Source organism: Gekko japonicus, unplaced genomic scaffold (assembly GCF_001447785.1).
Source record: "Gekko japonicus isolate JY-2015 unplaced genomic scaffold, Gekko_japonicus_V1.1 scaffold355, whole genome shotgun sequence".
In the NCBI taxonomy this organism is placed as follows: domain Eukaryota; kingdom Metazoa; phylum Chordata; class Lepidosauria; order Squamata; family Gekkonidae; genus Gekko; species Gekko japonicus.
In genome coordinates this window covers 5075-29043 of record NW_015167066.1, presented here as the reverse complement: position 1 = coordinate 29043, position 23969 = coordinate 5075, and the positions used below count along the sequence as shown (strand labels likewise).

Genomic DNA, 23969 nt, shown 5'->3' with positions numbered 1-23969 from the left:
CTGCTGATCTGAGGACTGATTTGAATCTGGTACTCTTTAGTGGGAACCGTTTATTAGAAAGGGGAGATTTTTGGCTGATACCTCTTCAGGTATGTCCCCGAAATGGCAGACACAGAGAGCAAGCTAAGCAGGGCTGCTCAGAAGTAAGTCCCATGTTACTCCATACGGTTTACTCCCAGGAAAGTGTCCTCAGGATTGGATCCACAACAAAACATACACAAATAAGACACACTACTATTATGAAGCCAAAATGGAGTTCAAGAACTTTATGGAAATAGCTAGTCACACAGCCCAGGATCATCACATTATAATCCACAAACTGGTTATGTCATTATGAATAGAAATAATGTTGCTTATACACTGCATTAGTCAAAGGTTATTAGTGGTGTGGCCTATATTGCAGATTCCAAATTCTTCACCATTAAAGTGATTAATGTGATTAATGAAAGATAACTCTCCCCCCTGACGTTCTGTCTCTCCCAAGAATATTGGGCTGAACAGGATTTAGCTCTACCAGCATCAACTTTAATTTTCCCCATATGTTGTGGGCAGTTCACACTGTGTTTCCCATCCACAACTGCTATTCTCCTAAACAGTGGCTAGGTATTTTATTATGCCTCCCTGCTTTTTATCACAATAAATTGTTCAGGAGGAGACACTCACAGAAACACCTAGTGTTTACATTTCAAGATTAACCATCAGTACTTTGCTCAAACATTATGAACCTATCATCTGACTCTTATTCACTTTTAAGGGGAAATGCTATAAATTTTAAGTGTATATAGAACAAGACAGACTTAATTGAAAAGTTAATACACTTTGAAAACATAGTTCAATTTGATTTTTAAACGTATATGCTGTTTTTACCAATTAAATATTCAAAAATATCTAAATAATATAAAACAGAATAGATTTATTACTTCATATCTGAATGTCTGAGGCAAAATCGAATTAGAAAAAAGAGAAACCTACTAGCAGACTAAAAAAAGCCCCATAATCTAATGACTATTTTTCTAATGTGGTATTACATCATTAACTTTACAACAAGATTAGAGCACACCAGTATTTTGTTTGGAGTTGGATACATGTTTCAGTGAGACATATATACACAGATACACAGAGATACAACTTCTTTATGCATTATTTTAAGATCATCCCACTAGTAATATTCTAGAATCAAAACACAAGTTAAGATATGAGTTTAAGGGTCTTAGAAAAATTATTTATGCTCCAAAAAGCACAAAAACTATGTTAAAATCTTGCTTTAACACAAAATGCCATGGAAGCTGAAAAGAGAAGGGGAGGGCCAGGCTGTGGCTTAGTGGTAAAGCATATGCTTGGTATGGTCCCAGGTTCAATCCCCAGCATCTCCAGTTAAAAAGGACCAGGCAATAGATGATTTGAAAGATCTCTGCCTGACACCCTGGAGAGCTGCTGCCAGTCTGAGTAGACAATACTGACCTTGATGGACCAAGGGTCTGATTCAGTATAAGGCAGCTTCATGTGTGAGAGGGACTCAAGGAATGCATGTTTGGGGTGGGTGTGGAAATAAACAACTGGGAGTTTTCCCTCAAAGGGGTAAGAGTGCCGAGTTCTAGGTAGTTTTGCCTCACTTCCCTGTGCTTGGGAAGTATGAAAATAAACAGGAGTTCCTAACAAATTTTGCAAATTCAAATTCACCACAAGCAGAACTATACTAATCATTATATGGGTTTTTTTTCTGTTTAAGTTTGTTATTGCACAAATAATCACAAACAGTTAAAATTACGTACAATTAGCAAAAACTATCAAGGAGTAATATCCAGTTTCAAATGCTTATATTATTTATATTATACTTTAAAAATTAAAACTAATCTATATAGATCTGGCATTTAAAAAAAATTCACCATGTTGCTCTAAATAATACAATATAGGGTTCCAAATAGCTTCAAAATCTGATTTATACTTCTCTACAGATTTAAAATTCAACTGTTCAGCTAACTTTGCCATTATGTAATGTTCCCATAATTTCCTATGCCACAAAGAGAGCGGAGGAGCTATCGGACTTTTTCAGCAATGGGCTATGGTCGTTTTGGCTATCGTCAGTAATATTATGATTGTTACCCTTCGTTGATATGGGCAAATTTTGTCTGTCTTATAAATTAAAAATAAAGATTCAAGTGTCAGCTCAAGAGTATGATCTGTAATTAGCGCTATTTTTGGATAATCATATTCCAATTTTTTTTAATCACACTCCATCCAACAGTGGATATAGGAACCAGTACATCCACATTGCTTCCAACAATATGGGCTAATATTGGTATTTAGATAAAAAAAACTTCTTAGGTGTATAATACCATCTGGTAATAATCTTAAAGGTCTGAAGCTTTATTGATAAGACTGATGATTTATAATCTATAGATGCCCATATTTTCCCCCAGATGTCTTCATTTAAAGTAATTTTACAGTCTTTCTGCCATTTCTCTTGGTATGATAACTTGCCTGCTGACTCAATATTATTTATCATTTTATACAGGAGTACGACAAGGATGTATATTGTCACCTTGCTTATTTAATATATATGCAGAGTACATCATGTGAAATGCTGGCCTGGATGAATCGCAAGCGGGAATTAAGATTGCTGGGGAAAAGATCAACAACCTCAAATATGCAGACGATACCACTCTAATGGCAGAAAGTGAAGAGGACCTTAAGAGCCTCTTGCTCAGAGTAAAAGAGGAGAGCACAAAAGTGGGCGTGAAGCTCAACATCAAAAACACTAATATCATGGCATCCGGCCCCATCATTCCTTGGCAAATAGAAGGGGAAGTCGTGGAAGTAGTGACAGACTTCACGTTCCTGGGATCCCAGATCACCGCAGACTGTGACAGCAGCCATGAAATTAAAAGACGCCTGCTCCTTGGGAGGAAAGCGATGGTGAACCTAAACAGCATGATAAAAAGTAGAGACATCACCCTGCCAACAAAAGTCCGCATGGTCAAAGCAATGGTATTCCCAGTAGTCATGTATGGCTGCGAGAGTTGGACTATAAGGAAGGCCGAGCGCCGAAGAATAGATTCTTTTGAACTATGGCGCTGGAGAAGACTCTTGAGAGTCCCTTGGACTGCAAGAAGATCAAATCAGCCAATCCTAAAAGAAATCAACCCTGACTGTTCCCTGGAAGGCCAGATAATAAAACTGAAACTCAAATACTTTGGCCACCAAATGAGAAGGGAGCACTCATTGGAGAAGACCCTGATGCTGGGAAAGATTGAAGGTCAAAGAAGACGGGGACGGCAAAGGATGAGATGGTTAGACAGTGTCATAGAGGCAACGAACATGAAATTGAGCCAACTTCAGAGGACGGCGGAAGACAGGAGGGCCTGGCGGGAGCTGGTCCATGGGGTCACAAAGAGTTGGACTCGACTGTGCGACTGAACAACAACAACAACAGTTCAGAAACCAAGCCTTTTTTTATTGGACTCACAGAAATTAAGTAATCTCTCGAAGTCCATTAAAGGACATTTTACTACATTAGGCAATCCAATGCTAGAACTTAGATGAGAGATTTCGTAATACACGTACCAAATAAGTGATCTACCAGTTTTTTCTTCCAGTGATTGCTTATCTAAAACTGTGTTCAGATTTGTTAGATCCATAAGTCTAGTGATTTTAAGTGATTTCCAAAAATTAGCATCTGCATTTTGTTGGCCTGTAGGAACGATACCTGATCTAATAATGATGAAAACCGTGAAAACTCTGGAATTAATTGCATTCTGTACTTATCCCAAACATTTAAAGCTGCCACAGTGAATTGATTCCTATAAGCATTTGCAGAACAATCTGCTCTTCTCTGCCATATAATACTCTTTATATCTATTGGGCATGTATATAGATTAAAAATACTAGTCCAGTCAGGTTTGTCTTCACTTGTCAATAGCCATACAATAAGGGAGAGCTGTATGGACTTATAGTATTTAAATAGATCTGGAAATTGCATCCCTCCCTTATTTGACGGTCTGGTAAGGGTCTTAGAACATATGCGATGCTTTTGTTTTGCCCCCCCAAAATCTTAACAATGTGTCTTGCCACAACTTCAAATATTTATTTGAAATTGTAATAGGACTCTTTGTCTGAGCAGAGGGCATCAGCCCCGAAAAGTTCCTACAAACTGCGGAAGAGAGAGAAGAAGTAAAGGCTGAAGGACTCTGAATTGTGCCTTTGAGAACTTTGGTTCTAGGGGATGATGGGGGGCACTGTTACTGGGCAATTAAATGTAACTGGGGATGGTTAAAAGGGTGAAAAGATCAACACAGTTCATAAGAAGTACAAAGATGAAATGTCTGAATGAAGTATAAAAAGCTAGTTGGAGATCTCCTCTTTTGGGTTTTTAGTTAGTAGTGGGTTCTTTACTTTCTCCCTTATATGTAGCTTTCCCTTTTTTTCTGTTCTAGTTTTGTAGCGTTTAAAAAATCAATAAAAAATCCCCTCCGGGGGCGAAAGAAAGAAAGAAAGAAAGAAAGAAAGAAAGAAAGAAAGAAAGAAAGAAATTGTAATAGGGATTGCTCTGAACAGAAAAATAAATTTAGGAAGGAAAAAAGATTTAACTATATTATGGCCCCTGCCACACGGGACGGCTGAAACGCGACTACTCAGAGCCGCTCCAAACTTGAGACGCCGGGGCGGGATCCCACGGATCCCCTGAGCCACGGCGCATCGGGGGCCGGGATGCGGTGGCGCAAGGATGCGCCGCCGATCCCACAGCCCAGCTCGAGGCACTCCAATGGATGCAACCACCTAGATAGGTGGTTCTTTTTTACGGCGCGGTATCGGCATTTGGGACGGATCAGGGACGGAGACGGCACGCTCCCCAGATGTTGAGGTGGGATCGCGCCCGTTTGCTCCGCCCCCATTCCGTCCCGCTCCTGACCCAAATGGGCTCGTATGAACAGGCCTATATCTTTCAAACCAAGTAAATTGTGATTTCTCCCAGGATTGGAATTTATTAAGGATATCTTGAAATGCCCTTTCATGATTATATTTTATAAGATGTTCTAAGTGTCCTGGAATATTAATTCCTAAGTATGTAATATATGATGAAGCCCATTCATAATTATAGTCTTGTTTTATTCTGGAGACAGTTGTTTGTGGTAAATTAAAAGGAAGCAAATTTGACTTTTCCTGATTAATTTTCAAACCTGAAACTTCTGTAAAGTTATTTAGAACCAATTGCAACTTTTCCAAAGAAAACTCCAGATTTGATATGAACAACAAAATATCATCTGCAAAAAGTATAGGTTTATATTCCTTTTGATTAATTTTGATACCCTGAATATTATGATTCTTCCTTATTGCATTGGCCAAAGGTTCCATTGCTAAAGCAAAAAGCAATGGATAAAGAGGACACCCTTGACGAGTGCCTCTCTCTAAATATAATCTATCTGAATATGTATTATTTAATTTTAAATTGGCCTGTGGGGGTTTGCATAAATAGCAGAGATTGCAGATAAAAATTTGCTACCAAATCCCATATGTGTTAAAACTGATTTCAAGAATATAATTTCCAAAGAGTGAAAGGCCTTTTGTACATCCAAAGAGAGTAATAATAGCTTTTTCTTTAAAATTCTGAACATATTGTACTACGTGGAAAGCCTTATGTGTGTTTTATATAAGATATCTTCCTGGTATAAAGTCTACTTGATCTTGAGAAATATTTTAGCTAGAAGGGTTAAACAGAAGAGGGAAGCAAATATGATTTACCAACTAAAGGATAAATCAGGCAAAATCATTACAAATACATCAGCAATTATGAATATTTTAAAAACTTTTTATTCAAAATTATACACCTCGAAAATCCAAACATAGTTCTTATTGAGAAATATTTAACCTTAAATCCACTCACTAAATTGGCAAAAGAACATGTAGATTTATTAGAAAAATAAATTACATCAAAAGAATTGCTGGAGTCAATTCAAAAGTTGAAAATAAACCAATTGCCCGGCCCAGATGGCTTTATAAGTGAATTTTATAAAAAATATGCTCATCTTTTAGTCCAACCATTAGCGGAGACCTGTAACCAGATTTTGGAGACCGGCATATTGCCGCCCTCTTGATCATCAGCAACAATGATAGTTATAAATAAATAAATAAATAAATTATACCCAAACCTGGTAAAGACCCTACTACGCCATCATCTTACCACCCAATATCCTTGTTAAATGTGGATTTCAAATTATTTACAGCAACCCTGGCAAATCATATAAATACATTCATTACTAACTATATGGGGTTTTGATCCACTAAAAGCACCATGCACATGCTAATTGTCTCTGTATCATTCCAATGGATACAGTGCAATAAGGAAGAATCATGGCTCAACATCCTGGTGTAGTACTGACCAGCTACTCCCATACTGTATCATTCCATACTGTTTTAAGCAAAACCATAGAGCTTTTACTCAAAAGCCAGAGTGTAACACATAATGTCGCCTCTGGGTGATGTCATCACATCAGGACATTGCCTGACAACATCCCACTCATCCCAGAATGGCCCCCAATCCCCCTGCTGTGATGGCAAGGGGACCTGACAACCCTAGACCCAAGTAAACAACAAAACTTCACCTTGTACTATAAGCTCACAAAGCATGCTGCTTTTTACCGGCTATGCTAGGACCAAGTAGTTACACAACTACCTGCCCATACACCTTCTTGTGTCTCCATCCTGTGGTCTTGTTCCTCTTGTCATACTACTGAAACTGCTTATCCATTAGTGATTACATTTCTAGCTATCATGATCTGGAATTATTCTAGCTCACATGTCTGTCCTATGTAACAACAACTGATTGATTCCCCTTAGAAGCAGGGCCTTTATCATTAAACCAATAGATTTTTTTACAAGAGGTAAATGTGTTGTCTTCCAAAAATAAAGAGTTTGATGAAACCAGAAGCTGCATTGTTGGAATGTTAGCTACTGCCTGTACTAAAACTTACATATTCATTATGCTGTATGGATACAACTATAACATGTTCCACACTAAAATTAAGGTTTGTTTATTATAATCCTCTGTCTGCAGAAATAAAAAGGCTAGCTGAGTGTTACTATGTCATCATTTAAATTTAACAGATAAGAAACAGTAACCTATAAAATATTCCTCTACAGGGATGGCAAGCCTACTTTCTGCTATCAAGGTTAATGATTACTGAGGAAAAAAGTTTTCTCTGACATGTTTGGCATTCTTGACAAGTAGTAGACAAACTGTTTGGAGCACAGTTTTATATGGCAGTTCAAACAGCTGTCCATTTGGGTCAAATTACATCAAGATTTTACAGATAGACGCCTATAAACAAATGCAGCTGTCTCACATTAAAAGAGACCCCCCTCCCATAACTCTGATAGGAAATTTCAATTTGTACTTCAGAAAACAAATATAGAAGTTAACTGTCAAATACAAAGGACAGAAATGTCTTTGAACCTCTTCAATTTCTACTGAAAGCTTTTCATAGGTTCCTTAACCAAAAGATCCCACTTCTGTGAAACACTAAATTATCTGAAGCTCTTAAGATAAACACTTATATATAATAGAACAAAGTGTGAGCCCAGTGGCACCTTTAAAACCAACCAAGTTATATTAAAGGTATAAGTTTTTGTGTGTATGCACACTTCTTCAGATACAGTGGAAAAAACTTCTTCAGCCATTACATACAGGTAGAGAGAAGGGGGGTTAGTTGCCAGGAAGGGCTAGTTAGTCAAGATGCATAAGTAACTGGGCAATTATAGCTGAGATTGGATTAGGTTGGTTGGTAAGATCTGCGAATAGCAGTAAATACAAGAGTAAACAAACCGGTGTGAGAACTTAGTCCAGTGGCACCTCTAAGACCAACAAAATTCAATTCTGGGTATAAGCAAGAACTGAGAGGCTTAGCATGTGTAGATGCACACTCCTTCAAATACACTGAAGCAAATTTCCTCAAATGTTACATATAGGTGGGGGGGGGGTAGTTGCCAGAAAGAGCTAATTAGAGTAAAGATGCATAAGTAACTGAGCAATAAATACAGCTAAGATTGGAATAACATATTTGGTAAGATCTGTGGATATTGACATACAGACAATGAAAGAGTTAACAACAGATGTGAGAACTAAGTCTGAATCCAGTGGCACTTTTAAACCCAACAAAATTCAGATCTGTGTACAAGTTGAGTGATTTAGCATGTGTAGTGAGATAGGAACCTCATGTCTCTGTTAAGCCGTAGGGGTTCCATTGTCCTGAGTGTTGCAATAACTTGTAATTCAGCAATCTCCCATTATATACAATAGTTATTAAATACCTGAAGCTCTTTCTCATTTTTCTTTTTAGCCTGTGCAAATGAGAACACCTGCTAATGAGCAGCCTTTATTTATTCAATTTATAGCCCGCCCTCCCCGCTGGAGGTATCCAATCTAAGCTATATGACCCTGATCAGGAATAAATTTAGCCAGAAGGCCAATCTGAGGAAGAAGTGGAGAGCAACAGTACAAGTCAAAGAACACAACTGCACAGTATGTGTATCAATTAGGCAATGCAATGGTCTGAGGTGTAGAAAACGGAAGGGGGGGGAGTGAGGCTTAATTCTCATCATGCCTCTTTCTCTCCTAGCTTTGTAACAAGGTACCCCTGCCCCATTTCCCAAGGAATTTTAAGAGCCCTGGAAGCAAAGAGAGAGGGTCAAAATAGCACACCTTTTCCCTTTAAATTGGTAACTAAGAAAGTATGATAGTGGAGAACTGGTTGCTGACTGCTGATTGAAGGGCTCTAGGTAAAACAGAATCTATTTTTATTACTGAGCATAAACAAATTCCTAGTGCAATCCTAAACTGAGTTACACCCTTTTTAGACCACTGACTTAAATGGACCTAGAAGGATGTTACTGGTTAGGATTGCACTGTGTATAATAAAAGAAAGTACAATGTTCTAAACTAAATAACATACCTATGAAAGAAATAAAACAAAATTTAACCAAGTAGAATATATTTATATTAATTGAAACACTCATTCACAGAGGTATATCTAGGATACAAAGTTAACATATCTCTATTTCCTATGTGTTTTATAAATTGTTTCTTGATAAAGACATACTGTTACAACTATTAGCATCATTGTAATGGATGTCAAATGTTTACTTACTCCTGAAAATATGCATTGACATTGTACACATTGAAGTCTAGATAGGACCAAATGAATTTAATCAATATAAGCATACATCAATACATAAACATTTTTGAAACTTAAAATCATCCAATCAAAACAAATCCTGTACATTAGAAGATTAGTGAAGAAAGTTTTGGCTGCAAACCATTTCAATTTCCTACGAATATAAATCAAGAGCAATTCCACTGACTTGATCTATATCTTCACCAATGTAATTTAACCCAGAAACAAGTTGGTATGATCTAGCAGAGTCCCTATGTATTTCTGTACATGCACATACTTGTAAACATTTTAACAGCTACATCTTACCACCCCCCACCATGTCTGTTTGATATGAAATATATCACAGAATGCAAAGTAATGTGTACACAAACTGGGTCCCACCTTGGATTTAATAGCAATCTACAGTTTGCTGATTTTACAGCAATAAACTAACATGACTATTACTCTGGATGTTGTTGGCACAATGCACATCACACACACATGCACTTGTGCACCTTTTCAGGACTATTAGCCTTACCCAAATCAAATTTTTAAACAGTAACAGGACTTTAGAACAGAAGCAGCACAGTTGCTTAGCTGTAACTATTCTGAACCATACAATCACACATTGGTAGCTATCTAGGCTGTCTATCTGGTAAGAAATTCTTCAATAGTTATTTCAAGATACATATAGCCTCCCTTACTTTGGAGTGCGACCAGCTGAGTCCCCAGAACTTTACACTGATGTCAAAGGCTTTCTCGCAAAATGGCCAGGCTGGCTAGCTATGCATCCATCACTGCAATTAGACATGTTTAAGTCCACTGACTTCAATGGACCTTTTGTTGTTGTTCAGTCGCACAGTCGAGTCCGACTCTTCACGACCCCATGGACCAGCTCCCGCCAGGCCCTCCCGCCTTGCCCTGGGGCTTACTGCCTTGTTGTATAGCTGCTGCCAGCAAGTTTGCTTGGTAGGATTGAGTACCCACTTCCTGGCATGCTTTAAGCATATCAGAAAGAGAGGGGTCTTTGCCCAATCCAGTTAAACAGCGACACTCCTGAGTAGCGTTTTCTTTAGCTAATTTATACAAGAGTTCTACTTGAGCCTCTTCATTATCAATTTGACGCTTTAAAGCCTCCTGTAGTCTATTAATAAACTCAAAGTAGGGCTCAGTGGCTTTTTGTCTGATACTTGAAAATTGTTTGGAGCCTTTTTAATTACTTTCCGAGCCCTACTCATTTTCCAATTTTACCAGCCCCAGCATATTTTATATTCTCCCATCTCTGACTAACACCTTCACCAGGCAGTGAGCAACTCCACAAGGCTACAACTGGGAGCTCATACGCAACTTTATAGTAATTACATAGTACCCGTAATGAGGCAAACAAAGAGGTCTCGAGATCCAGAGGACCCAACGACAACTCCCATCTGCAAACAGAAAAAGATAGAAGACTTTTTTAAAGCAAAGAATGAAGCCACTTACACCACTCCTGTTACTAATCGCTATGCTCCTCTGGCTGATACTTTCAACTCCGAGGAAATTCTTGCAAAAGCCAAAAATGAGCAGCAGGCAAACAAACCAGCAGAGACTTAACAGACGACTGCTTCTTAAATTGACAGTTCTATGTGTCTTCTCCATTAGAATTCCTACAAGAAATGTCACATTTCAAATTTCACATCATCAGTATTATAACTGGATTTACGGAACTTAAATACCGTAGCGAAGCACGGGTAGCAGGCTAGTGTATACACACACACACATATATAATATATATAATAAATATATATATTAAAAAACACAACCTTATCGGTATTTTTGGGAATATATTTGACTTGGTATATACTGAGCATGCACCCCTAATGCTTATCTTTTCCCTACCAGATTTTTTTTAACAGCCTTGCTCAGGTTTTGCAAAATGTGAGCTGCAGCTTCCTTGATCAAGTCAATCCATCCCATATGGGGTCTTCCACTTTTCCTGCTGTCTTTAACTTCTTCTTTTTTCATGATCTAGCAGTGCAATCTAAACAGAGTGCAATACTCTGTCATGAAAGAACTTAGAATGGTGTAACCCACTCAGGATTTCACTGTAGGGTCATACAGTAATTATGGTAGGTGAGAGGTTATACTGTTATTAATTAATATCAAAGGGATGTGGACACACATTTAGGAAACATTTTACTTTACTATCCATTGTTAACACTGTAAACACTGACTACCCAGCACACACAACTTTAACCAACTTAAAAAAATGCTTTTAAGTTAGGAGGACCATTATTTTAGAGGCATCACACAAATCACACACAAAATAATTGATCTTTTCCATCTTGTCATTATGTCTAACAGTATTATTGCCTTATTCTCTATCATCCAGAAGATTAACAATTAATTATATTCACAGGTTTCAGTACTTGATGGATAAAGTGGACGTGCTCAAAATAGGTTAATTTAAACACATTTCCTGATATTTTGGGAAATTCTACCTGTTCCATTCATTACAGAGTTTTAGTTAAAATTCATTTCTGAACATATATTTTCCCTCCCTTTTATACATTAAAGAAAGTATGATGTACTGGAAATATTTCAATAATAAATTTAAATCCACATAGAAGCATCACTGCTATGATCTCACAACTGAGTTCAATCAATCACTGCAGCCTCAAGTTTACTACATCTTCCTTTTAGTTTTACCAGGAGGTAATTATTGTGTGTTCCACCCTATGATAGACTTAGGTTCAAACACATCTGTTAAGCATTTATGGAGTAAGTGGTTCAGTATGCTAGTAAGGAAATATTGTGTGTTTGATGTACTCCAAATATTGTTTTGATCCCCAATTGACAACTGAGTGGAGGGCCATTACCACAGAGGCAGCAAATTTGACTTCAGGCTTTTCTCAAAGAACTGCTGTGTTCCTAAAGACTACATGAATAGGCATCCCTCAAACTTATCATTATTCATCACTGTTCACACTAAAATACTGAATGCCCTTAAACCATGTTGTCATTTTAGTCTTTGAAAATTCAAAATGCATTTCTACATTATTTTGGCTGACCCAAAACAGAGCTTCTGGGGTTTTTTTCATGCTAAAGTTAAGTCATGCTAGTGACTGGGGTAGTAGGCAAATAAAATCAGGAGCAACCAACCAGTTACTTTATACCTAAATGCCATCTTGATCCCATTTTAATTTGATTCACACATCATAAAAATTTGCCCCATAAATCCTGAACTGGACCAGTAAAGTATCAATCGCAAACCTAAAGCAAAAGTAAATATACTATGCAACCAGGAAAAAAATATGTATAAGTCATTATAATTTAAACTAGCCCCCAAAAGTCTCACATTAAAAAAATCACTAAGGCTTAAACTGCTGGAAAATGAATTGAAATTCCTAAGGCAGAAAAACTTTCAGGAACTGAAGTCAGCAGAGAAAGATAACGAGTTAGGTTGGCAGGCTGTAGATGGAAAATTTCAGACAACCAAAGACCCATGCCAATAATTTCACTGGGCAGAGGTGGCTTAAACAGATGTTAGAGGTACTATATAATAATAAAAACAGAATTAGAAAATAGAAACTTCTATTATCAGTGTTTCCACACTGATTGCATCCAATGTTGAATGTTGATAGCAGGGTACAATATAACAATACAACTGCTCATCTCTCATAAGGCACCAATGCTCTAACATTTGCATAACTACTTGAGAAGAACCCTGCTGGATCAGACCAGTGGTCCATCTAGTACATCATCCTGTTTTACACAGCAGCCAACAAGTTGTCCTGGAAATAGCAACAATCAGGGCATAAAGGCCAAGGCCTTCCCCTGATGTGCCCGCCCAATCACAATCTGTTCTCTTCCAGGCATGACTCAAAGTGTTAGTTTTAACCCAAAATGGCCTAAAAAGCTCAGGTCTGACACAGATTGCCTCCCCCTTCTTCTATGATCGCGTCTCAGGTCAACAGAGGGCAACCAATCAATGAAATCATCTGTGCATCAGGTTGGCTTCAATTCAAAAAAAGTAGAGATGCACTTTCAGTGGCTGCCTCTATCCCTGCATACTATGAAATGTGTGATGGAGTGGTTTGACTGCTGGACTAGTACGATCCAAGTCTGAATCCATATTCTGTCACTGAAGCTTGTTGGGTGACCTTGAGCCAGTCACATACTTTCAGCCTAACCTTTCCTTTCCTTTTCAGAGCTCCTCTGATCAATAGATCTTGAGCAAAGCCTAAAATAGTACTCAATTAGTATCTAAAAGAAAATATAATAGACAATAATTTAGCAACCAATAAGGTTATATTTGAGGAGCTGCAGTCGCTCAAGTGGTTAAGATGCTGAACTGCAGGCTGTGGAAGGTCGGTAGTTCATCAGTTCGAGACCCAAGTTGCCGCATGATGGAGTGAGCTCCCGTCTCTAGTTCCAGCTCCTGCCAACCTAGCAGTTCGAAAGCAATAAATTGCAAGTAGATAAATAGGTACCACTTCGGTGGGAAGGTAACAGCGTTCCGTGCGCCTTGGTGATTAGTCATGCCGGCCACATGACCACGGAAACGTCTTCGGACAGTGCTGGCTCTTCAGCTTTGAAACGGAGATGAGCACCACAACCCTAGAGTCGGACTCAACTGGCTTTCGAGCAAGGGAACCTTTACCTTTAAGGTTATATTTGAATCACTGTCTAGCATCAGATATGGAATAACATCCCTTTGATAATTACTGAACAATAAATGTGATAAAAGAGGTAAAATCCATCAATTCCGAAAAACAGTATAAAAGGAACATTCCAGAATGTTATGAGGTAAAGTATCAACTTTACCCAGGCCAAAAGGACAAAGGCAATCTGAATATGGAATATTACAAAACCTCCCATGCAATACTTCAAAAGGGTTAGCATTAAATTGAACTAGAGCAAATGCCCTAGCATGTTACCTGCCCAGAGCCTGTAAATTAGGGAGCTCTATACATCTCAGTGAATAAAGTGATCATTTAAAAAAAAAAATTCTCATCTTCTATCCATCCTTTTCCCATCCAGAGATTCCTCCACACACTCCACCCAGCTTCCACCAAAGCCCATGCCTCCCTACACTCACTGTGGTACTACCCTAGCGAAAATTCTTTCCCCATCCCCAAAATCCCACCCCACATTCCTAATACTAAAAGTACGCTAAAGCCCTACCACAATCACATCAATTTTTAATCATCTCTCTCACATGAAAATTAGAGATATTTAATCATCTCTCTCTTGAAAGATCTTCATCATCTACTCTTCAAGGAGATGCTACTCACACATTTCATCATGTGGTCAGCGTACATGTTCCCAATTTGTATATCATCCAGAAAGCATAAAAAGTTAATCCAGGGGTCACCCATGTATTCCACTATCATCACTTCTCTGCAACATCCCAAACTATCATCAGTTGAATGAACAGCGAAGAATGTGCTGAGTATTAAATAGTTCACAAAGCAGTAGCACACCAGTTTTAATAGAAGTTACTAGGTGTTTTGTGTGTATCACATATTACAGAGCCAAAATAAGATTTTTAAAGCCTGCCTCTAGGCATGCCTTTTGAAAATCTCAACCAGCACCTGGATTGTAGTGGAGTTAATATGTCCTAACTAGTTACTGGCTGGATTTTCTGTATAATTAATACAACAAAGGACCTATTGATTGTTCTCACTATATAATGGATGCTTATAGAAAAGTATTTACTGCCTATGCCTATATTAGTCTGCCGCTGTGTACACACACCACAAAATCACTCCTCAGTGTCAGGGGACCCTTAGAAATAGAATCAGATCTGGCACTGGGGGGGTGGTCTGCAACAGGAAGAAGCAGACCCGTAGCTAATAACTTTTTGCTCAGGGGGCCCATGTTTTTCTCAGGGGGCCCACTGCCAATGTTCCCTCTAAGCTTTGGAGTTGCTGCCTCGTGCTCAGTGGGTCTGGTCATGAGGGCGAGGTGCTGCCGTTGCCTCTTGGCAAGCAGGGCCGGCCTGCGCTCTAGGCGAGCACAGATGCCAACCTCCCGGCGGGGCCTGGAGACCTATCCGCCAGAACCAGAGCGGTCCGTCCTCTCCCCCCCCAGCTCAGGAGCCGTCGTCCCCCTAAAACCATGGGGGGGTTCTTTATTCCGAGGGCGTGGAGGGAAATCAGGCTTAAAGCGAAGAAGATGAAGAGGGCATTGCTGGCACAGGGGGGAGGAGGTGGTGGTGGAGAACGATCAGCGAGGACGCCTGAACAATAGAGGGAGAGAGAAGGGGCGGGCACAGCTTCCTCGGCGGCTGCTGGTGTTGGAGGTGTTTGCTGGCGGTGTGTGTGCACGCCTTTGGGAGAGGAGGAGGAGGGCACGCCCCCCCAGAGCGCCCCCAACACACACACACACAAGGCTGGCAGCCGCGAAAGACACCCTGGCAGGGATGGGGAGTGCCCGGGCTGGCTGCTAAGAGCGCCTCCATCTCTCCCTCCCCCCCTTTCCCACACGCCCTCCTTCTCTTCTCCCCTCCTCCCTCCCTGCCTTCTGGGGCGCATGCGCGAGTGTGCATCTCCTCCTCCTCCCTCGCCCCTCTCTGCTTGCTTCTTCCACTGGTTCCGATTCCCTTCCCTTCCCCTCCCCCCCCCCATTTCTTCCTTGCCCCCCCCCTCCCAGCCGCCGCGGCTACTGCTCGCCTCCCGCCACCGGCCGCCTCCCCCCTCCCGGCCACCGCCTCCCCTGCTCCCCCCCGCCTCCGCTGCTGCTCGCATCCCCCCTCCCAGCTGCCGCCGCCCTTCACCGAAGGATCCCCCCACCAGCAGAACTTTGAGGGCAACGTTAGGCGCGGCCGGGTTTCTTCCGAGAGGAGGCCACCTCTGGGGGTAGTAAGCAGCCGCGTATCGCTACAGCAGACGCCGTTTGGTTGCTTGGGAGGAGAGGGGGAGCAGAGGAGCGGGGGAGGAGGCCCGCAAAACCCACTGGGGGGCGGGCCCCGAGGACCCCACGCAGGCTACGGGCCTGGGAAGAAGAGACCATGAGAAATGATACACAAATACATCCTGTTCTTGCACAAGTTCCTGTTCTCGTTGAAAAAAAAATCATGGAAGAGTGAGGGGAGGTGATTTCCCATTTCCCACTGCAGCCCTCCATGCTGCATCCCAAACAGTTGTTAAGGCCCTTCCTATAACTTACAGGAGTAGGGGACAAGCATGGGGGACTGCAGAACCAATGGTGAAGGAAGTAAATATCCCTGCTAACTCCATTTTGGCCCGTAACTGTATGGATCCAGTCCTATGATTGCAAGGCTGTGCAAACTTTACTGGTACTTATGTATTCTCCCCTCTTACAAATACAGCTTCTCCTCCTTCTGTCATCAATCCATCCTGCTAGTCAAAGTACTGTTGAAGCCCTCTGAAAAGAAGGAGACTCACAACTACATAACCCTATGTTGTTCTTCCCAGTTTAAAAAACAACTTAAAAAACTGAGGTGAACTGAAGCACACGCCTCATTTTTTCCTTCCTCTCCTTGTTTTCAAGGACCGGTACTCCTTAATACAATAACAATGCACACACCACTGCCCTGGTGCTGCACTGTTGTTTTCCATCTGGAAGAAGCAACATGGGCAATGGGGCATGGACAACCTCAGCAGCTTACTTTGGCCAATGGCTACTGTTCAAGACATCAGCCAAATGGAGATCACCTAGAGATAAAAGTAATATTGCCAAGTTGCTACAGTAATCAAAAAGTGAAACATTACAGCCAGGACTCAAAAAGCACTAAGGATGGTTTAGAATTATCATTTCTGAACCACAGCCCTGCCTCTAAAAACCATGTAATATTCCAACCATTTAGAAATTTGTACACAACAGGCAGCAGAAAAGAGAAAGAGCGTTGCAGTTCTGAAATTATACTTAATATCTCCAGCTGCACTAGCACAATAATATAGGGGGTACATACATAAAAGGATTATCTGGGTTTAGGAACAATGGGATACTCAAGCTGTCGTGAAGTACCAAAACTACAATATATGATAGCATTTGATATGAATTAACAATTCACTGAGCTACTGACTCTTTGTTATTTGAGGTACTGTCATGTCTAGAAGCTCATATAGCTTCTTAGAAATGAAATAAATACTATCATTTGCAATGTAAGAAAAAGAATTAAGAGGAGAGAACCAAAAAATGGGGGGAAATGCACACCCAGGACAGGGCAGAAGGGAAAGCAGGGATACAAACATAATTACTTTTCCTGCTCAAAATATATATATTTCATGATAGAAGGAAAGAAATAGGTACCTGTTAAGTATGAACTTTTCCTTGGAGACTGTTGGTTTTTACCACCCTTGTTTTGTATGTTTTTCTTTTTACAATATCCAAGTCAAATGCTATGTTTACAAATAAATTACACAAGAGGAGAAGCTGCAAGGGAGGGGAAATCTCATTTCCATAACTATGGCTTTCTTCAACCTCCTCCTACAACAGCCCAAATTGCCATTTGACCTCAAGTTATTTGCTTTTTGCAATATCTGTTCATGCTTAGATATCTCAGGTAAGGGTTGTAGAGGCAGCTGCCAATTTTGAGGTGGATAATTTTAGATTTTTCTGCAAGCCTGAAAGCTCCCCCCCCCCCTCCAATTTACAGAACATTAAATGATAGCAGTGGCTTGCCATACTGGACAGACTTGGTAATACACACAGGCACCAACCCTTTGCTATTAAATATAGTGAGGAAAAATGTTAAATAAACTAGTCTACATACAGGACAACATAGGCTGCTATATATCCATTACAAGATGTCAAAATGTAACTGTGCATAGGAAGTTATTCATTTGTTTCTAGTTTGCTTCTGAGAGCTAGAAATGTTGTCCCACTATGCTATAACACCGACTTCCAAATAAAGGACACTTGCTAAAGAAATACAAAATTCAAACAATTATATTTTGTGCCTTACACAGTATATGGTCACTTAATTTTAAAACTACATCTGCTTCTGTCACAAGCAGTTTTTAAAAATTGGATTGGGGGGAGGGGTCCAAATTACAAATGTTAAATTCAACATTAAGTTCAGCATTCCCTGCCCCCCCAAAATAAACACAGATAAAACAAATTAGGATATTTATCATTGGAAGTATTACTGCTTCCCATTTTTGGCAAGCCTTTGAAATAAGAAGTTTGAAGTAGAGCAGAAGAAAAGAGCCATTGATGGAAACCACAACTCCAGAACTACAACCCAGTAGTCTACTGGAGTAGAACCAATGAAGCCATTAGATGATGGCAACACTAACCTAAGCATGGTCAAAATGAATTTTACTGAAGATCAGGAAACAGGAGTGCTTGCCTCTGATTATTCTGTAATAAGTAATCAGGATTCTCTTTCCATAAAAAAGTCCATGGTAAATTTAAACCATAAGGGATGATATATACAAGACATGTAAGTAATATTTCAAAGGAAGAGTTTTCCTAAAAAGATATTGGTAGATCTTGAAAAAATATGCTGCTGAATCTGCAGCAGTGGCTGCTGGAAAACATAACCTCAAGCCTCTAATTAAGCTGCTCTGCAAAAGAAGCAGTATCATTTCTTCCTACTCTGAAATGTGGAAAAGCCACCCCCATCAAATAAGAGATGGTACTCTGATGTATTAAAAATGAAGTAGCTACAAACCTAATGAGGAACAGACTTGCCAGTATACATGGCCACACAAATACATACACACACACACTCACATACAATATCCCAATTCTAAAGACGACAACTGAAAATTTATGGCTATTTCCTTCCCTGGCAGACAGGAGTACAACTAGAATTCTCAGAACAGCAGCCCTTTTGTGCCAGCATGCTGTGTTATGTTTATACTACCGCAGATAAACCAGATGATTAAATAAATACATAGCACGGCAACCTTTCTGCATCAGGGCAGTACATAAAATAGTAAAGCAGTTTAACTAATCCATTCAATTGGTCCAGTTGGGATCAACAGGAATTCAACACAGAGAATATCTGGCACAATCAAGCTGAAAACAGCAACAACATTATACCTCTACACTTACCATCCAATCCTACCCAGTTATTCCAGTCTGAGTCCACTGAATTCAATGAACATAGCTGAAGACATTTTTCATAGGATGGCAATTAGACATGCGGGTAACTGACTTTTCCTCTCATTGATAAAATATTCAAGGAGATGCATTTTTAAGTTTTTCACTTTCTTCTTATGAGACTCAATAACACAATACTATCATCAAGCTCCAGAAATTCATGTATATTTGACATTTTTGTAGAACATTTTTTTAGCCAATGCCTTCATAAAAATAAAAAATCTTCTCTAACCCTATTTCATCTCAAATGGGGATGCCTATTTCATACTCTTTTTGCAGGGTCCCCTGAGCAGCCTTTATATATGTGTACATCTAGAGAAAAATAGCTGCTGGGCCCATGAGAATCACTTATACCACTGATTTCAGATTCCCCCAGGGTTCTCATAATCTAGGCAGAAAACGTCTCCTCCACAGATAGGCCCACTAAATCCAAACCACACCACTATATTTTAACATTGCCACTAGTTACCTTGTGTCTTGTGTAGGGGCCCAGAAATCAGCTACCACAGCAAACTGCTAACATCAGGAAAATAATTAATAACTAATGACCATATTTTCTGTGTTACTGATACTCCTGTCAGGAGATGTTTCAAACAGGAACTATTATCTTCACAGAACAAATGTGTTATAGTTATCAAAGAACACAGTCATATCCAATGTTCCCTCTAAGCTGTGGAGTCTTGTGAGCAAAAATTCTACTTTGCGAGCTACTGGCATTAAAGTTGTGAGCGAGCGATTTGGCTACTGCATAAATTAGTTTGGTCTGGAGCCATCCTTCCTGAGCTAAGACAAAAATGTGTGAGCCGGGGGCTAAAAAACTGTGAGCTAGCTCACACTAACTCAGCTTAGAGGGAACACTGGTCATATCTATCTAAAATTGCTTTGATTTTCAAACACCAAATAAGCTCCACTTTTACAGGTTGTCTCTTTTTATAGATATAGGGTTGGATCCCATGCACCACTAGCAGAACATGCTAATGGATCTTTCCCAACTTCCTCAGATGCCCTCTGTAAGCACTAAGAAGTGGGCAGAGGACCCAGACAGAGCAAAAAGTCACATGACATGGATAGTTCCAATGAGCTGGGAAAACATGCTGAATCTCCCCTCTCTGCTTCTTACACAAACTGGTGGAAGCGCCACTAGTAGAAGGAGCAAGAGGGATGATTTGTACATTTCCAATTTCCATATGTCAACAGTTGAGTCATTCCTACTAATACTAGGCTGGTGTTTCCCAAAACACAGCAGATATAGCAAGCACAGATAGTCTTTTAACCAGGGTTTTTTTTTCTTGAAAAAGAGGTGCTGGAACTCTCAAGAGGGAAATAAAGTTTTCAATCTGTATAATAAAAGTTCATAAACTTTTAAACACTTTTAAAAGAATTTTATCGAAGAGGTTCAGGAACTCTGTTCTGGGCTCATTCCACCAGAAAAAAGCCCTGCTTTTAACAATGCTCTTTTCCCACATTAGACAACACTGGAATATAATTTATTTTAATGATTTCTAATTGTTAAAGAATTCCAAAGCAGCATGCAACAATTTCCCATTAAAATCATATAAAATTTAAATTAAACAAAGTGGACCCTGCAGAGTACTATAGCCTACAATAAAACTACAAGCCAACTATAAGCATAAACTAAGCATTAACTTACAAAAACAGCACTCTTAAACAAAGTCACTGTAACCAGGAGAAAAAAACCTAAGAGGGAAGGAGCAAAAAGACCTTTGTAGGGGAGAGAATTCTATAACCTTAGTGCCAGTACTGAGAAGACCATGTTTCACTTAACCATGAATCATAGACAGGGAAGTAACATAGAGGTGGGCAAAGCCAAATCTCATAATGCAAACCTGGGACTTGAGGGTACAGGAGAATTAACATGAAAGCACTTCCCTGTCCATTTCCTGGCAGAGGTCATCAATTAAGGTGATCAAGTCCATTTTTATGTCAAACCAGGATAGAAACCAAACTGAAAAGGATCTAGAGAATTCATTATCTCCAAAAATCCTACAGCTGAGATCTTATCATCTGCTCAGATCCATTAAAAGTAATTGAACAGAGAAGTAAACTGGCAAGGAAAAAACAGGAAAATATCCTTACCTTGCCATTCCAAGACTGGAAAAGTTGGATGGAACAATCAAGACATCAAGTCTGGAAAAGGGATGGGTACCAAGCAGAGCATAAGCTGCTGAGAGGCACTGAGGAATCAGCTGTAGGAGAACTTTCTCACAAGATTCCTTAAGGCACCAAGGAGCAAAGAGTCGATGAGGAATGACCACCTGAGCAGCAGCCACAGGATCTTGAAAACGGCAAGGATATCGTGAGTGACCACAAGCCTGTTCAAACATCCTGAGAATAACAAATAATTGAATGATTTAGTTTGACATTTCTAACAAGCACAGTTAAAGAACAGCTTCCGAACACACTAAGACAATGCAGCTGTGAAGTGTCATGGGGTTTTAGTAAGGCACTTCAGCAACAATCCATTTGGATCAGAAAAGCTAATTCTTCCCTTTCATTTGTGGTATAAGAGATTGTCTGTTATAGTGATAATCTCTGTCAAACAAGAAAGCCAATCTGATGTAGTGGTCAGACAAGGGTCTGCGTGAACAAGGTTTGAATCCCCACTCTAGGTGACCTTGGGTCAGTCACCCACAATCAGCCTAAACTACCTCAAAGATTTATTGTATGGATAAAATGGAGGAAAGCGATTTTAGGTTTCCATTGGGAAGAAAGGTAGGGTTCAAATGAAAATAAATAATAAATAACTAAAATAAATATATTGAGCCGCACGAAATCAGAGGTGAAAGTATCCATTACTGGCTAGTATCATGTAGCTGTCAGCAGGGGTCATTTCGTAGAAAAAGAGGTGCAGGAGCTCATTAGCATAACTCATTGGCATTACTTATTTGCATATGCCACACCCCCTGACATCAACGGAAGTGTGTCAGAAGGCAACACCCACCGCTCAGGCTCCACTGGACTCTTTTGGATTGCTAGCTATGGGGGGGGGAATGTGCATATCTGTCCTTGCAGAGGAGAGAGGGCTTGTACCTGAATAAAACTTGGTCTTAAAGGTGCCACTGGACTGTTTTGGACCGGGGGGGGGGCTCTGCAACTTACCTGGCTGCTTCTTGCTCTGACTGAGGGCTGCTGGGAGCAGGGGGTGGGGCTTGTTGCATGTGCCCGCCCCCTGGGCTCTTTACTGCCGGAGCTCCGCCCCTGTGTGCTCCTGCAGGAAATGACTCCAGGCTGTCAGAAAGTAGATGAAGCAACAAGTATGACAAGGCTTGATATCTGGAAGTGGGTGTTTCCATGTTTCTGTCTGACAGCTGCTATGGGAGGCTTTCATAGTTTGTCAAGACTATTTCTCCCACTGCTTGGAAGCAAAACAAAAGAGGGTCCCACAAGGGAGGGGGAGATGCTTACTCATTGGCCTGGTTTACTGACATATGGCTTGGCTGACTTGCTTGAGTCTCAAGTCAATTACCTCATAGGCATCTTTCTGATACCCACAATTTGCATCCCTGCCACTTGGAAATGTCACCATGACTGCTTTAAAAAAAAAAAAGATTAGAAATGTAGGCAGGGAAACAGCTCCAAAGATCCAAGGCAGAACTGGTCCATGGCTCTGGAGATAAGAACATAAGAGATGACATGCTGGATCAGACCAACAGTCCATCTAGTGCAGCAGCCAATTTCCCTGCAGCCAATCAAGATGCCTCTGGAATGCTTACAGTAGGGAAGGAGGCCAAGACCTCCCCCTGTTGTTTCAACTATAGTCCAGCATGGATGTAACAATGCTAATAATGTACTTGGAACTCACAAGCTCCCTCTCCTCTCCTCCACCAATTTCCCCACTTATCTCTTGTTAACAGTTTAGTGCTACACATGCACCAATAATCAGGAACAAGATTTTAGGGATATCAGCTTTTGAGTGTCAAAGTTCCCTTTGACAGGTCTCTAAGGTGCTACTGAATACATATCTAGCTGTTCTACTGCAGGCCAACACAGCTCTGAAATAATAAGCAAGTTAATATTAACTATGGTCTTTCTTAACTACCTGGTGGAATGAGCTCCCAGTGGAGATCCGGGCCCTGCGGGACCTTGTACAGTTCCGCAGGGCCTGTAAGACGGAGCTCTTCCACCAGGCGTATGAGTAGGAGCCGCCACTACCATCACTATTGTCCATCTTAACCTGGCCCTGGAGGAGGGAACATCAGTTGTTCCCGGAGCAGATGATGCTGAGGAACAAAGTAGTGGAAATAGAGCAGTGAAATACGCCATCTTGGGAAATAACATCTAGAGCACTATTTAGTAATTGGTTAATGTGATTTTATTTGTATTGTAGTGATCTTAAATGATTTTAAATATGTTTTTATATTGGCGCATGCCTCTTTGTAAGCCGCCCTGAGCCCGCGCTGCGGGGAGGGCGGGGTATAAATTGAATAAAATAAATAAATAAATAAATAAACTAGGATTTGTAACCCCGCTTCAAATCCTCATTAAGAGACATCTGCATTGATTACTGCAATAAAACCCCATTAAAATAGGTCAGTAGTACTACTAAAGCACAGTTAAAGCCAACAAAATTAGAAAGGGTGCCATGATACAGAAGGGACGAAAATGGTATAGTTAGCTCCTGATCTCTTAACCATCTCTTCCCCATGGTTAAGAGATCAGCATTTACATCTGTACCAACATGTACATCCGTTTATCATCTGCAGAATATAGGCAATAAATTCTTAATACATGGGGATGTTCTGA

At 40.2% G+C, this 23969-nt stretch overlaps 1 protein-coding gene across 1 annotated transcript in view; it reads right to left on the bottom strand.

The window, feature by feature from the left end:
- LOC107111663 (chromosome unknown open reading frame, human C9orf3) overlaps positions 1-22344 on the bottom strand; it is a 317713-nt gene extending 295369 nt beyond the window's left edge. The window contains exons 1-2 of the mRNA XM_015412670.1: positions 22326-22344; positions 21303-21551 (exon numbers count right to left, since the gene is read on the bottom strand). Of these exons, the coding sequence (XP_015268156.1) occupies positions 21303-21550 (248 nt within the window). The 5' untranslated portion in view covers position 21551; positions 22326-22344. The remainder of the gene's footprint in view (positions 1-21302; positions 21552-22325) is intronic.
- Between the last annotated feature and the right edge of the window lie 1625 nt (positions 22345-23969).